The sequence below is a fragment of the Sapajus apella genome, unplaced genomic scaffold (genome assembly GCF_009761245.1).
Source record: "Sapajus apella isolate SASKATOON/1434 unplaced genomic scaffold, GSC_monkey_1.0 scaffold2, whole genome shotgun sequence".
Taxonomy (NCBI): Eukaryota; Metazoa; Chordata; class Mammalia; order Primates; family Cebidae; genus Sapajus; species Sapajus apella.
In genome coordinates, this window is record NW_022436942.1 from 27,685,353 (window position 1) to 27,700,955 (window position 15,603).

The 15,603-nt window shown below is 45.0% G+C and overlaps 2 protein-coding genes across 2 annotated transcripts; one reads left to right on the forward strand and one right to left on the reverse strand.

The window, feature by feature from the left end:
* Positions 1–3,442: 3,442 nt before the first annotated feature.
* Positions 3,443–6,891, forward strand: LALBA (lactalbumin alpha). The gene is made up of 4 exons (XM_032295029.1): positions 3,443–4,314; positions 4,954–5,112; positions 5,614–5,689; positions 6,204–6,891. Exons 1-4 carry the CDS (start codon positions 4,182–4,184, stop codon positions 6,262–6,264), a joined length of 429 nt encoding a protein of 142 aa, XP_032150920.1. The 5' UTR covers positions 3,443–4,181; the 3' UTR covers positions 6,265–6,891.
* A 3,777-nt stretch (positions 6,892–10,668) lies between these two features.
* LOC116562736 (olfactory receptor 8S1) lies at positions 10,669–14,140 on the reverse strand. The gene is made up of 2 exons (XM_032295043.1): positions 13,288–14,140; positions 10,669–10,831 (listed from the first exon to the last, which is right to left on the reverse strand). Exons 1-2 carry the CDS (start codon positions 14,058–14,060, stop codon positions 10,669–10,671), a joined length of 936 nt encoding a protein of 311 aa, XP_032150934.1. The 5' UTR covers positions 14,061–14,140.
* Positions 14,141–15,603: the final 1,463 nt, after the last annotated feature.

The window sequence follows — 15,603 nt, forward strand, 5'->3', positions numbered from 1 at the left end:
TTCACCCTTTCTCACCAGGTGATCACGTATGGATTAAGGACTGGAATGTAGCCTCCCTGAGGCCATGGTGGAAAGGACCCCAGACTATAATCCTGACCACTCCCACAGCCATGAAGGTAGAAAAAAATCCCAGCTTGGATCCACCACAGCCACATAAAAGTTGCAGCAGCTGAGACTTGGAGGTGGAATTGGATCTGGACAACTCCTGTAAAGTGATCCTGTGGAAGACGGCCAGCCCTGCGTCAGCCACACCCTGGAAGCTGGCTGGTCCACACACGAAGCACGAGGAAATTCATCATGGAACTCATTCTCTTTTGAATTTGGACTGATGCAATAAGGACTTTAACTGACTTTGAAGACTGTTCTCAGTGTATACATCAAGTTACTGAGATAGGATAGAAGGTCACCGCAATTCTCTTGTCCTATAGCTATTATGAATGTACAGGAACTCAAAAGTGGACTTGTTTGTATAACGGCATGTACAAGGTGTGTAGTCCAGGGATGGGCAGCCTACTGTCTGTTATGACCCCTTTGAACTCCCCCACCCCCCATGTCTACTGTTTTTGAAATAAGGCTCAGGACAGGCTTTTGGAGTGACCCAAGCAAGGTAATAGCTAGGACAGAGGAAAAAGGAATTCCCAAGCAAATCATCCTGAACTTCGATGGTGTGAAAACAAATATCTACCAAGAAATGTACTGGCGTCAAGAATGTACCTACTGGTCATGTATAGTTTGGGCCATTCTCATTCTTGGAAAATAATGAGAATGACCCCGTCCTCCTTTGGAAGGGAAAAACATAATCCCTCCTGGACACTGTAATCCATTAGGACTAATAATTACTAATCCCTTAAACCCCTGTTGGAAAACAGGGGAGTAGGTTACCTTAGGGATTAATGAGACTGGACTCGACCCACGGGCTAAGATTTGAATTCGAGGGGAAGTCCAAAGGTGCTCCGCCAAACCAGTATACCAAACTTTTTATGATGAGTTAGGAGAGCCAGTGCCAGAACTCCTGAATAAGACAAAGAATTTGTTCCTTCAACCAGTTGAAAATGTAGCCCGTTCTCTTAATGTCACCTCTTCTTATATATGTGGGGGAACTACCATAGGTGACCGATGGCCATGGGAGCCCGGAGAGCTGGTGCCTTCCGATCCTGCTCTTAACATAACCCCAGTTCAGAGTGTCCAGACTGACAACTTCTGGGTCCTAAAGACCTCAATCATTGGACAGTACTGCTTGGCTAGAGAAGCGAAGGACTTCACTGTCCCCGTAGGAAAACTTAGTTGTCTAGGACAAAGGCTGTACAAAGAGATGGCAAGAGCAGTTACCTGGTGGGGTTCAAACTACACCGAAAGGAACCCACTCCAGAAATTCCCCAGTTGCAAGCTGCAAGGGCCTATCCTGAATTCTATCTGAATACTGGATATGTGGGCGTAGAGCCTATGCCAAGTTACCTGACAGATGTACAGGCAGCTGCGTCATTGGCACCATTAAGCCATCCTTCTTCCTGTTGCTGGTGAGGACAGGTGAATTATTAGGCTACCCTGTATAAGGGCTTCCCAAGAAATGAGGAGCCTGGCCATAGGTAATTAGAAGGATGACGAGTGGCCCCCTGAAAGAATCATACAGTACTATGGGCCTGCCACATGGGCACAACATGGCTCCTGGGGCTATCGGACCCCCATTTATATACTTAATTGGATCATCCAATTGCAGGTTGTCATAGAAATAATCACTAATGAAACTGGCAAGGCCTTGACTCTTTTAGCCCGGCAAGAGACCCAAAGTAGAAATGCCATGTATCAGAACAGTTGACCTGTTCTGATAGATGGCATTTCTCCTTTGGGTAGTGCTGGCAGCTGAAGGAGTGGTTTGTGGAAAGTTCAATCTGACCAACTACTGTCTGCATATAGACAAGCAGGGTCCGGTAGTTGAAAACATGGCAAGAGATGCATCAAAACTGGCATGCGTGCCTCTGCAGGTTTGGCATGGGTCTGATCCAGAATCTATATTTGGGAAATGGTTCCGAGCTTTAGCAAGATTTAAAACAGCACACCCTCATCATAGGTGTACTGCTGGTAACAGGCACTTGCTTACTACTCCCCTGCTTGCTACCCTTGCTTCTCCAAATGATTAGAGGGTTTGTTACCACTGTAGTTCACCAGAAGACTTCATTGCAAGTGTACTACTTGAATCACTATCGACTGGTTTCACAGAACCTAGAACGTGAAGGTGAGGGTGAGAATTCCCACTAGTAAGTGAGGTTCTCAAAGCGGGGAAATGAGAGAAGAGATCCCTCTTTCCTGTTTCTTGTCTCAAAGGAGGAGGAAGTAAAAGTTGAGACACAGCAGGGATGAGGTCAGTGGCAAGGTCAGCTGGTGCTGCTGACCTGGCCTGGAGGTTAAAGATTAAACCCCTCACCCTTAATTGCACTCCTATCTATAGATCACAGGCTGATATGGAGAAACGCCCTCTGGGAAGCATTGTTCTTGCTCAATCTACTTCATGGATCAGGACCCTCTCACATGTACTTTCTAGGATTGTAAGCCTTTAAAAGGGCTAGGATTTTCTTTGTCGGGGAGCTTGGTTCTTGAGATTCAAGTCCATTGATACTCCCAGCCAAATAAAGCCACTTCCTTCTTCAAATCTGGTGTCCTGGAGGTTTCGTTTGTGGCTTGTCCTGCTACAGCAGAGGTAGGTAGCAGTGAACCAAGATTTGTGCCACCGCATTTCAGCCTGGGCAACAGAGTGCGACATGGTCCTCGAAAAAAAAAAAAAAAAAAAAAAAGAAGAAGAAGAAATCAGGTTTAGAGATGAGGATAAGGAAGATGAATGGTGGTGGCGTGAGGGAACTAACAGCTACTTGTTGTCATGACAAAAAGGAACTATTCAGAACTAGCACCCACAATTCTACTTGCTCAGGGCCACTGACCTTATAGAGATCCCAGACATATTCTTGTTCAGCTTTAAAGTGCTTAAAGTCCAATCTTTCCACTGGCTTGGATCTTTCCCACTTTCTGTGGCCAACTCTGAGGTTGTCAAGTTCTTCTATAAATAAATCTGTTACAAGCTATTAGTCTGGGAGTTTTGTAATGTCTTAATTAATGCCAATGTAGTATTTGATTATTTATGGTAGGAGTGGTTAGGTGTGGGGAATCTGATAATAGCTAGTAGGACAGATAGATTCTTCTTCTTCTTTTTTTTTTTTTTGAAATGACAGGGTCTCATTTTGTCTCCTGGGATTGATGGAGTGAAGTGGAGTGAACGTGGCTCACTGCAGCCTTGACCTCCTGTGCTCAAGTGGTTTTTCCCGCCTCAACTCCTCAAGTAGCTGGGACTACAGGCACATGCCACCATGCCCAGCTGATTTTTGTATTATTTTTTGGTAGAGATGGGGTTTTACCATGTTGCCCAGGCTGGTCTCGAACTCCTGGGCTCAAGTGATCCACCAGCCTTGGCCTACCAAAGTGCTGGGATTACAGATGTGAGCCACTGTGCCTGGCCTAGATGCTTTCATACAAGCTTTTCAATTATGCATTTTCCTTAAGTAGGAAGTCTTAGGATCCAAGTTATATCTGATTGCTGTAGTCTACGTTCCCATATTCTATCCCTATTTCTGATTTTTCAGTCATGAACTACCACATCAAGGAACTCATCCTGGGCTTTGTTACATGGCTGAGTTGGCTGGACGAGGGCAAGGTCTGATCCTGGAACTGTGGCATGTGATGACATACACCCCCCTCCACATTCTGTATGTCTCTAGTGGGGAGGGGGAAGCTGGCCATAGAACTTGATTGTATTTTCGGATTGCCTCACTTTAATCGCCCCCCGGGCACTCCTTTGTTCCTAAAGTAACCAAAGACAGTGCTTCCTCGAACCAACCTTACAGGAAACAAAGGGATAAACAAAGCCAAATGGGAAGCAAGATCATTCTTTGAACTCTTTCTGGGCAGAGAACAATACCTGGTATGGACTAGATACTGGGGGAGGAAAAGGAAAAGTAAGGTGAATTTTGGAAGGAAGCTGGCAGGCTCAGCGTTTCTGTCTTGGCATGATCAATCTCTTTTCATTCTCTTCCTAGATGTAGGGCTTGGTTCCAGAGCCCCTGAGGCTTTCTGCATGAATATAAAGAGGTGAAACTGAGTGATGCTTTCATTTCAGGTTCTTGGGGACAGCCAAAATGATGTCCTTTGTCCCTCTGCTCCTGGTGGGCATCCTGTTCCCTGCCATCCCTGCCAAGCAATTTACAAAATGTGAGCTGTCCCAGGAGCTGAAAGCCTTGGATGGTTATAGAGGCATCTCTTTGCCTGAATGTGAGTTCCCTGCTCCCTTGTTTCATCCGTTCCTCGTGTGTTTCTCTCCTCCATCCCCTCCTTCCTCCACTTTCACTTAATTATTGAATCATCTTTTCTGCTCATTTGCATGCTCTTTTATTTCATGTATTTATTTATGATTTTTTATTTTTTTTTGAGATGGAGTTTCACTCTTGTTGCCAGGCTGAAGTGCAGTGGTGTAATCTCAGCTCACGCAACCTCTGCCTCCAGGGTTCAAGTGATTGTCCTGCCTCAGCCTCCTGAGTAGCTGGAATTACAGGTGCCCACCACCATGCCTGGCTAATTTTGTATTTTTCGTAGAGATGGGGTTTCACCACGTTAGCCAGGCTGGTCTCAAACTTCTGACCTCAGGCGATCTGCCCTCCTCGGCCTCCCTAAGTGCTGGAATTACCGGCGTGAGCCTTCGCACCCAGGCCCTTTTATTTTCCCATGCTTTCTTTCTCTTATTGTCTGGTTTTTTTTTTTTTTGGAACTCTCCGTCTCATCTCATCAAGGTACTCTGAGCTTTGCCATCTTTGGAGATTGACTGGAAAGCATTTTTATGTCTGAGAACGACAGTTCCTCCTTTATGCGGGTCACGGACATCTCTGTGATATCTCTTTCTCATCTTTCCCTCAGTCATCTGTACCATGTTTCACACCAGTGGTTATGATACACAAGCCATGGTTGTAAACAAGGGCAGCACGGAATATGGACTCTTCCAGATCAGTAATAAGCATTGGTGCAAGAGCAACCAGGTCCCTCAGTCAAGGAATATCTGTGACATCTCCTGTGACAGTGAGTAGCCCCTATAACCCTGTTTCTCTGTTTTTCTGAGGGCTGCCCCTGGGATAATCTCCTTTTTAGTGTCAAGCAGACCTCAGGCTTCATTGCCTTGCCTGGGCTCTACAAAAATTGTGGGACTTAAATTGGCAGTACTGAGTAAGAAGTAAGAAGTAAGTAATCTGGATTTTTCATGGTCGCCAAATCCCCAGACAGTTCTCTGAGGTTTGTAGGTAGACAATTTGAGCTGTCTGAGAGTCTTGGGGTATGATTCTCTGCATTTTCAGGATAAGTCAGTGGATGAAGCTGATGATTCCTTCAGAGATATCCTAGGGAAATTAAGGAAGTCCCTTACCCAGGGTTAGACATTACCATATTGGTCCTTTCGTATAGAAAGACAACAGGCACAAGCCTTGAGTTTAGAGAACCCACTGGATCCAGGGATTAGAGGAACTCATTGCCTTTCTGGGTAATACTTCTCAGCTCTCTCATTCCTTTCCCTGTAACTCCTGCCAGAGTTCCTGGATGATGACATTACTGATGACATAATGTGTGCCAAGAAGATCCTGGACATGAAAGGAATTGACTACTGGTGAATCCGTATTCTATTTGCTGTTTCCCATCCTCCTTCCCCTGCCCCCGTTAGCACAGCACCACTCTCCTCTCACTCTATCTCCTGGTCATTTAATCTAGAATATAGTCTCCAAAACAAAACTTACCTAGAGACTCAGGTTTCCATGTTTAAATCTCCCTGACTCCACTCCTTGGTAGTAACTCTCCTACAAAGGGGTTGCCCGATGGAGGGCTCAGACCCAGGTCTCCTTCCACCTAGACTTGGACATCTAATTCCACTCGTTCAGTTCTATGCCCTAAAGTAAGCCGCTGGTATCACTGCATATCTTCTCTAACCCTACAATTTTCTTGGATTATTTTTTATGAACTGTATCCCACTTGACGGCTTGTGTCCCTAGCCATAAGGCCAGGAGTGTCTCTCCGTAATTCTCATCCACGCTCTTCCACTTCAGCCCTCCTGGGAATAAATCTAGGTGGAAATTCAAGCCAAGATCCAGTCCGCTAACTCACCTTGTCCCCTTCTTCATTATCAGGTTGGCCCATAAAGCCCTCTGCAGTGACAACCTGGAACAGTGGCTTTGTGAGAAGTTGTGAGCGTCTGCTGTCCTTGCCAGTCCTGCCCGGTCCACGCTCCTGGAATGCCTCTTCCCTAATGCTACCTCAGCTTGCTTCTTTCTCTTCCCCTAAGCTTATCTGACTCTGAGGCTTGGGCCCTGTAGTGACACCACTGAACTCTTGAGGACTGTTTTCCAGGGATGCCTGAGTGGTGCACTGAGCTCTAGACCCTTGCTCAGTGTCCCAGATGACACTTTCACTACAGCACAGATCTCACCTCTGTCTTAAATAAAGGGCCCAATTTGGAGTCACTGGCTGTATTTTTTTTCCCCTGGAGGGAAGGGGAAGAAATAGGGTGAGTGGGTGGACTCTGAAGCCATAGGTCATAGCCACATTCCATCTCTACTGAAGAAGAAGAAGGCTGAATTTACAATAGAAAGGCGAAGGTTACTTCCTATACCAATTCAATGCAACGAACTTTTATTGATCACCTAATCTATTCAAGGAACTGTTGAGAGATCCAAAGTTGACTGAACACTGGTCAGGCACAGTGCTAATGCCAGTAATTCCAGCACTTTGGGAGGCTGAGGTGAACAGATCACTTGAGGTCAGGGGTTCGAGACCAGTCTGGCCAACATGGTCAAACCCCATCTCTACCCAAAATACAAAAATTAGTTGGGTGTGGTGGCAGGCACCTGTAATTCCAGATACTCGGGAGACTGAGACAGGAGAAGAATTGTTTGAACCTGGGAGGTGGAGGTTGCAGTGAGCCGAGATCGCGCCATTGCACTCCAGCCTGGGCGCTCCATCTCAAAACAAACAAAACCCCCAAAACATGAATTTGGCTGAATGGCCTCTTTCCTCAAGGACTGATGGGAGAGACAAGATAAACATTAATAAATAGTTATACTGTAAGAAAGAGAGTTATAAGCATCATGAGAAAGGTCAGAAATGTGCCCTGGGCATTCACAAAAGAAAAGATCATTTATATTTGGAGGAGATGTTGGGAAAAGGAATCAGGAAAGGATTCCTGAAAGGGAGAGCGTTTAGGCTGATTTCAAAATTGTGTGGGATTTTGACAAGGGGAGATGTGGGGTGGGAAAAGGGAGACCATAGGTGGGAACCCAAGAATCTATAATGGGTGACTTGAGGGGTTGAGGGTTTTCTTTACCCTTCATGAGGAGTTGTGAAAGGAACTCTCCCTGTCTCTGGAAACCAGAGACAGAACAGGGGCCCTGACAATCAGCTCAGTGATGCTGAAGAATCTGAGAACTTGGGGCCTTTGGGTTTGGACCCTCCACTTTATTATTTCTTCTTGCGCTTTGCTTGCTTTTAAGGAGAATGTTTGGAGGACTTCATTCATTTTAATAATTATGGGATATGTGAAAGAAGAAGAGTCAGGAAATTTGGGTCCTAAAATCTGTTTCTGCTACTCATTGATGGTCTGATCCTGGGCAGGTCATCTCCATTCTCTGTGCCTCAGTTTCCTAATCTTAAAATGAGGGTTTTGGTTTAAATAGTTTTCTGAGATCAATTCCTGCCTTAAAATCCGGCTTTCCAAACTACAATTTAATTTGCCACACTCTGAAGGAACTGAGAATGACATTCACCTTGTTGCTCAGCTCCACGGCCCTGGCCTTCATCCCACAGAGAAGACAGGAAGTTCACCTGTGAGGAGAAGTGCACCATATATGAGTTCACGATCTTCAGGAGCCTTGCTGAAGGAACCGACAATAACAGATTTAACTGTAGAGAGAACCTTAGCCTGAGGTCCGAAGATCAAGAGCAGATAGAAGCCAGGGAACTGATATGAAAGAGGTCTTTTTCTTTTTTTAAAGTATTCATTTGTTACAGGGCGTTATGATACAAATGTTTATAGATGCTTACTCTGTACTAGTACTACAGAGCAATTTTTGTGCGTTTCTACTCTGTTTAATTTTAGCGTGTTGAATTGTAAAATAATCAGTGTATTAAATCAAATAAACAAACAAAATGCCATGTTCTTTGGTACAAGCAACACTACAAAAGGCATTTGGGGTCTGCATTTGGAATTCTCAGGCAAATTCTCTCGTTCCTAACCTGTACTTATTTTCCCCTCATTGGCTTATATATATTTTTTTCTTCTTTTTTTTGAGATGAAGTTTCACCCTTGTTGCCCAGGCTGGAGTGCAATGGCATAATCTCGGCTCACTGCGAACTTTGCCTCCTGGGTTCATGCGATTCTCCTGCCTCAGCCTCTGGAGTAGTTGGGATTACAGGCGTGTGCCATCGTGCCTGGCTAACTTTTGTATTTTTAGTAGACACTGGGTTTCACCATGTTGGTCAGGCTTGTCTCGAACTCCTGACCTCAAGTCATTCACCCATCTCGGCCTCCCGAGGTGCTGGTATTACAGGTGTGAGCCACCGTGCCCAGCCTCTACATTTTTTTTATGTCAATGTTTAATGTAGTGTTCACTGAACTATGAATTCTTTTGAGAAAATAAATCAATAAATCTATACGTTGCCTCCTTTATCCAGTGAGGTATGGCCAGATCATCTTTATGACATATACATCAGCAGTATTCTTCATCTCCTCTTCCTCCTCTTTTACAAATAAAAATCGTATATGTTGAAGGTGTACAACTTGATGTTTTCTTGTGTGTACACACTTAAATGACCACCACAAGCAAGCGAATGAACATATCATCACCTCATATGGTTACTTTTCTTTTTCTTTTGGCATGGAAGCAGACTTGATACATAGATGCAGTTCTCTTGGCATTTGGGTAGAAGCAGGATAGGAAACTGCTGTTCTCTTCCTGAGAACTTTCTTGAGAGCCGAATAGAAGGCAGCATGGCTGCTGAGCATCTGTTCTGCTTTCTCCACCTCCTCTTTCCTTTAGGCCTAACATGAAGCTCTAAGCCAGGCAGAGGTCTGAGGTCATCCCGGCTAATGTGGGGGGTGGGGAGGCTCCAGGGAGTGGCTCTCAGAGAGCAGACCATTACTGAACTCTGCGTGAGAAAGACTCCCGGTGGTGCACAGCATAGCAGTTTCGTCCCCTCCTCTTACTCTGCTTTCTCCTCCCTGCTGCTTTTCCCTGATACCTATCTTGTTATGAAGGCAGGAATTGTATCAGATAAAATCTTTCTTTCTTTCTTTTTTTTTGAGACCGAGTCTTGCTCTGTTGCCCAGGTTGGAGTGCTGCGGCATGAACTTGGCTCACCGCAACCTCCGCCCCCCTATTTCAAGCCATTGTCCTGCCTCAGCCTCCTGAATAGCTGGGATTACAGGCATGTGCCTCTACGCCCAGCTAACTTTTATATTTTTCGTAGAGATGGGCTTTCATCATGATCATGTTGGCCAGGCTGGTCTTGAACTCCTGACCTCAAGTGATCCTCCCACTTCAGCCTCCCAAACTGCTGGGATTATAGGTGTGAGCCACGACACCCGGCCTCAAAGAGTTATTTCATGTTTCTTCTCCCAGTCCTTTTCTCTCTCATCCATTCACTTTTTTCATGTATTGAACACTAGTTGAGAGCCTATTAGGCGACAGGAGGTACTAGACCCAGGGACACCGAAGTTATCAGAGGTTTTGCTCTTAAGACCCTTCTACTTTAGAGGGAGATACTCACCTCCTCCCATTTCTTGGGATCATGCAAAAGAAAAGACTTCAGGTGATCCACATTCATTTTTTCCTTCACCCCTTGATTTGTCACCAAAAGGTTATTGAGGATATGCTGTTTTCTAGGCACTACTTTATTTATTCGTTTATTTAGACATGGGGTCTCACAACGTTGCCCTGTCTAGAGGGCAGTGGCTGTCCACAGTGTGAGCACAGCACACTACAGACTCAAACTCCTGAGTTTAAGTGATCCTCCTGCTTCAGTCTCTCAAGGAGCTGGGACTGCAGGATGTACCCCACACCTAGGCTCTACTTTAGCTGCTACTTGTTAAGGATGAAGACAGGAGGAGACACTCTTATTTTAGCTGATTTGTTTCTAAGTTGTTATGGGATGTAGATCTTTCCAGGGACCTTTTGGCATGAGAACAAAAGAGGAGTTAGGTCACAGTGCCAAGATGGGACTAGCCCAGAATCCAGCAGGACATTTGCTAGTGGTCTGATAGGTTGATTTACCTTTTGTGCACAGACATAAGTAAAAGGGAGAGGGAGAGGCAGGAAGAAGAGAGGCAAAAAAAGGCAAGAAATGAGAGGAAAAAGCAGTAGCTATAGAAATGGCCATTGATGCCCCGAGGATTTTCTTGACTGGGCCCCCTGTGATGGGTGCTTCCTGCTCTGTGACAGTTTTCTCATTGCCCTTGGCTGGGAGCAGGGCATTGGAGTAACAGAAACGAAGGTCTCTGTTTTGGAAAGAGATGAATGCTGAGACAGCCAAGTGGAGATAGCTCTTCCTCCCTCCTATTCTCCCCATAACTTTTTCTCCTGCTGAGGCAGGGGTGCTGGACTACAAAGGAAGTCTGGGCTTCCTGGCCAGTATCTTCCTCAGAGCCACCTTTACCTCTTGGTTCTTCAGACTGTAGATGAGAGGGTTCAGCAGGGGGGTTATCACACTGTATTGCACAGAGAGTACTTGTTCTAGGGCTGAGCCAGACGCTGGAGTCATATACCTTGAAGGGAATTGCACAGAAAAGCAGTTTATGACAATGGTGACAATGCTTACTTTTGGCAGCAACAATCCATCCCCTCCCTGCAAAGACTCTGCAAAGGGGGTCTTCAGAGCTGAGCTGACGTTCTCTGGTGGCAGCATCTAGAAATGGCTGATCTGTGAAAAGTCAGTCATTTCTGCCTTCAAATGCTTCCAAACATGAGTGAGCTCACACAGAAAGTTATAGAAGCTGCTCTGAGGAACAAGCAGTTCTACAGCACATCAAGGGCTGCAGGTTAGAACAGAATTAATATTCGGGACAGATAAAAAGTAAAACAAAAAAATAAAATAAATAAAATGAATGATAATTTCATACATTTCCATAGCATTTCATACTCTTCAAAGCATTCTTTCTTAATAGCTATGATGATCATAAGAGGAGTTTTTCTCTTTATTATTATTATTATTTTTGAGACAGAGTCTCACTCTGTTGCCAGGGGCCAGGCTGGAGTGCAGTGGTCCGATCTTGGCTCACTGCAACCTCTGCCTCCCAGGTTCAAGCAATTCTCCTGCCTCAGCCTCCTGAGTAGCTGGGACTACAGGCGCACACCACCACGCCCAGCTAAATTTTGTATTTTTAGTGGAGACGGCATTTCACCATGTTGGCCAGGATGGTCTCGATCTCTTGACCTCGTGTTCCGCCCGCCCCGGCCTCCCAAAGTGCTGGGATTACAGGCATGAGTCACCGCGCCCGGCCGAGTTTTTCTCTTTATATACAACAGTACAGAAACACAATGTTCTCATCTTGTGATGACTGTTTGTGTAACACTGTGTGATTAGTTCAAAATGTTGTCATGATTCCCAACTTTTAGGGCCCTGGGAATTACCCTCAGAATCCTTGCATATTATTTGTATAAAGTTTAGTGGAACAAACATTTGTCCTTTTAGTTGCATTTTTTTTTGGTTAAAAAAAGAAGCCCAAACTGATAAAATGGGAGAGAAAAGGTGTTAGGCATATAATATAATTCCAAAATAATAAGATTAAAGTACTGGGTGCATTTTGCTAAGTACTACTGGGAGTATTTTCCAAAGAAGCGCTAGTATTATCTTTTTGCAATGGTGCCATCATTATTATAATAGGCTATCCCAAGAATGTTCCTTGTGGGTTCTGATGTGTTTGGTTATTAAAAAAATGGTCATTTTACTGTTATTTTTTGTTATCTAACTTACGCTTTCTAAACGTTCTATGAAGTAGTTGTATCCCTTACAGAAGATGAGGAAATGAGACAAAGGGAGACGAAGAGGTTGGTGCACAGCTCAGTTGAGCTCTCCTGGACTATTTTTCTTGTTTCTTTTACCTATTTTTTTTCTTTCCTAGCTACTAGACTACAGGTACTGGACTACTTCTTATCATCCGTCTCTATCCTTGACTTCTCTCTGCATCACAGGCAGGTGAGAAAAGCATCGGACAGTTTGTGCAAATCCACCTTCACTTTACTAGTAGAAAGCACAGGCTTTGATGATTTTGTCTTCTGGTGAGGGAGGACTTGGCAGCCAGAGCTATGGGCTTTTGAGAAGCATGGTAAGCAAGGGCACAGATCTCGGTCCAACTTACGGTTCCATTACTAGTTTGTTCTGGGACTGCTGAGAAATAACCTGGTTACTCCCCAAATTCAGGTTCTTGACCTAAAAGTGGTTTGATAATATTTCTCTTGTAGTGTGATACAAGCTAAAATTGGCTTGGCCATGTAAAGCAGCTGGTGTATAGTAAATGCCTAGTAAATTGCTACAACATAAATAATTTTTGGAGACATCTCCCAGTAGGAAAAAAAGATGGCATCTGTTTCAAAGATAGGTTTTATTTTTTTGTCTAGCACTGAATAAAAATCTACTGAAGGCTCTCTAATTTCTTCTTGAGAACTCCCAAATCTTAGGTTAACAAAGTAGAAAAATCTTTATCTTAGTCTAAACTCATTTTCCAGAATGGACAATTGAAGCCTTAGAAAGAAAATAGATTTTTTTTTTCAATTGAGACCTAGTCTCACTCTGTCGCCAGGCTGGAGTGCAGTAGTGCAATTTCCGCTCACTGCAACCTTTGCCTCTGAGGTTCAAGCAATTCTCCTGCCTCAGCCTCCCGAGTAGCAGGGATTACAGGTGCATGCCACCATGTCTGGCTATTTTTTATATTTTTAGTAGAGACGGGGTTTTGCCATGTTGCCCAGGCTGGTCTTCAACTCCTGGGCTCAAGTGATCCACCCACCTCGGCCTCCCAAAGTGCTGGAATTACAGGCATGAGCCACTGCATCCAGCTGAAAATAGATTCTTTGCAATTCATGCAGCTAGTCTACAGCAGAGCCAGAACTAGAGCCTAGGCACTTTGAATGTCCTGCTATTTTGTAATGCTCTATTCTACCAACTGAGACCACTTCAGGGTAAGGAATATCCCACGTTTATATTCGGGGGTGTAGTATGACATACCTGAAAATTCCTGAACTATAAAAGATTGTGACCACAAGGAAATGAGAAGAGCAGGTGGAGAAGATCTTGCTCCGACCTGCGGCAGAGTTGATCCTCAGGGCTGTAATGATGATACGGCTGTAGGAACCCAGCAAAAAGACAAGGGTGCCAAGGCCCAGGACTGCCATCGTGGTGAGGATGGAGGTGACGCTGGCGCAGGGGTCAGAACAGGTCAATGAGAGCACTGGAGGAAGCTCACAGGCGAAACTGTGGATGAGGTTAGCGCCACAGAAGTGCTGCTGAGCCAGGAGGAGGGTGTTAATTAGGCCAGTCCCCATTCCTATGGCCCAGGACGTCCCCACCAGGCCAGCACACACCCTCCTGTTTATAACCACCACATACAACAGTGGATGACATACAGCCTGAAACCGGTCATAGGCCATGACCGAAAGGAGGCAAGACTCAGTAGCTCCGGAGAATATGACCAGGGAAATCTGGGTGAAACACTCAAGGAAGGATATTGTCTTCCCCTTAGAAAGAAGGTTCTCTAGCAGTTTAGGTACAATAATTGAGGAATAGAAAGCATCCAGGAAGGAGAGGTGTCTCAGGAAGAAGTACATGGGGGTGTGGAGGTGGGGATCGGTACTGATCACCAGCAACATCAGCAGGTTTCCCAGGAGAGTGAAGAGGTAAATCACCAGGAACAGAACAAAGAGCAGAGCCTGGACCTGAGGGTTATTGGACAGTCCTAGGAGAACAAACACAGTGACTGTGGTCATGTTGCTGACTTCCATGGAGCACTCAAGTTTCCCTCCGAACTGAAAAGGATGCTCCAGTGGGTTATCGGTGTCAGGGCATGCCTGGGGATGAGGCACTGGCAGTCAAGCTTCCGGGCAGACCCAGGACAGATTCTGTAGCAGAGGCAGCCTTGCTGTGTCAGGCTGCATCAGTCCTTTCCAGCTTGGAGCAGTAACTTATTGGCCATGATGGAGAAGGTGGGAGGAGAAGTTCAGAGAATCAGACCTAGAAAGGAAGGAGAAGAGAGCAGGGATTATTCAGAGTGGAGAAGGAAGGGGAGGGAATTGGGACTCCTGAGCGCTGAGAAGTGCTATTCTCCACTTCCAAAAGGAACTGAGCGCAAACCACAGGAGGGCTGACTGGCATAGTGAATAGGCAATAAACATTCTGGCTGACCGTCTGGGTGGCAGACCGTGATGAGTGTCTGCGTGACTGACAGAAGCATTATGAGACCTGGCCATGGTGCAAGTTCTCTCTGTCACTGTAAGCTCATAAGCCACTTAAGTTTCTAAAAAAAAAAAAAAAAAAAGGGTTTTTAAAGTTCATTCCATTTTAAAATTTTTTTTTTTTTTTTTTTTTTTTTGAGACAGAGCCTCACTCTGTTGCCCAGGCTGGAGTGCAGTGTCATGATCTCAGCTCACTGAAGCCTCCGCCTCCTAGGTTGAAGCTATTCTCGTGCCTCAGTCCAGGTTAGATTTTTTTTAAAAAATTTAATTTCTAATTTAATTTTTTTCTAGAGATGGAGTCTCACTGTATTGCCAGGCTGGTCTCAAACTCCTGGCTTTAAAGGATCATTCTTCCTCAGAATTCCAAAGTACTAGGATTACTGGTGTGAGTCACCATGCCTGCTACCAGCTTAGAAATAAAAAAGATGGGGAAACAGTCTTCATGGGGTGTTTCTGGTACTAAATAGAAGCCCCTTCTCCCCTTCTGTGTCAATCTAAGCAGAAATGACACTTGAGTATATTGGTTTCTCAGAAGTCAGGCAGGGGGAATCCCTTGAACGGAGATGAGGACTGTGAACATCAGTCATTCCAAGGCCTTCCCATTCCAGCATGTCTGTGAATCTATGACATCCACTGTTTTCACAGCAATCTCAGGACTTAACATGGTGTCCACAAAGACTGGGCTATTCTTTGGAATATTTGGAAAAAGCCAAGTCAAACTTGGATAATTTTTGTCCATCACAGGGAAGTTAAAGACCAAAGATAGGGGTGAGAAATGAGAGAACACCTGGTAAAATGGATAGTTAAAGGATTTAGCCTAGACCAGAATAAGGTAAAGTGGCTAGTCCCCTTCCCCTTGATGGTTAACTCAGGAAGGTTATCAACGAGCATCTGATCTCGATTCATGACTTGTACCCTCATGGGTTCCCAGAGTGGGTAGTTTTAGGAGAAGACTGATTTGAATGAGAAGGAAATTTGCCTGCACTTGGGCTCCCTAGATCAACAAGATGTCCTGAGTGGAGGACTCTTATATGGCATCCTTTCCAGGAGTGGAGCAGAAGACACAGATAGCAGAGGGCTCTGTGGGCTTTCC

Bases quoted from the DNA above. Each gene is read 5' to 3' on its own strand.
- LALBA (XM_032295029.1), top strand. From the start codon at position 4,182: ATGATGTCCTTTGTCCCTCTGCTCCTGGTGGGCATCCTGTTCCCTGCC. The intron at 5,113-5,613 runs GTGAGTAGCCCC...AACTCCTGCCAG, and splicing joins CTGTGACATCTCCTGTGACA to AGTTCCTGGATGATGACATT. The intron at 5,690-6,203 runs GTGAATCCGTAT...CTTCATTATCAG, and splicing joins ATGAAAGGAATTGACTACTG to GTTGGCCCATAAAGCCCTCT.
- LOC116562736 (XM_032295043.1), bottom strand. From the start codon at position 14,060: ATGGAAGTCAGCAACATGACCACAGTCACTGTGTTTGTTCTCCTAGGA. The intron at 10,832-13,287 runs GTATGTCATACT...ATTCCCTTCAAG, and splicing joins TATAGTTCAGGAATTTTCAG to GTATATGACTCCAGCGTCTG.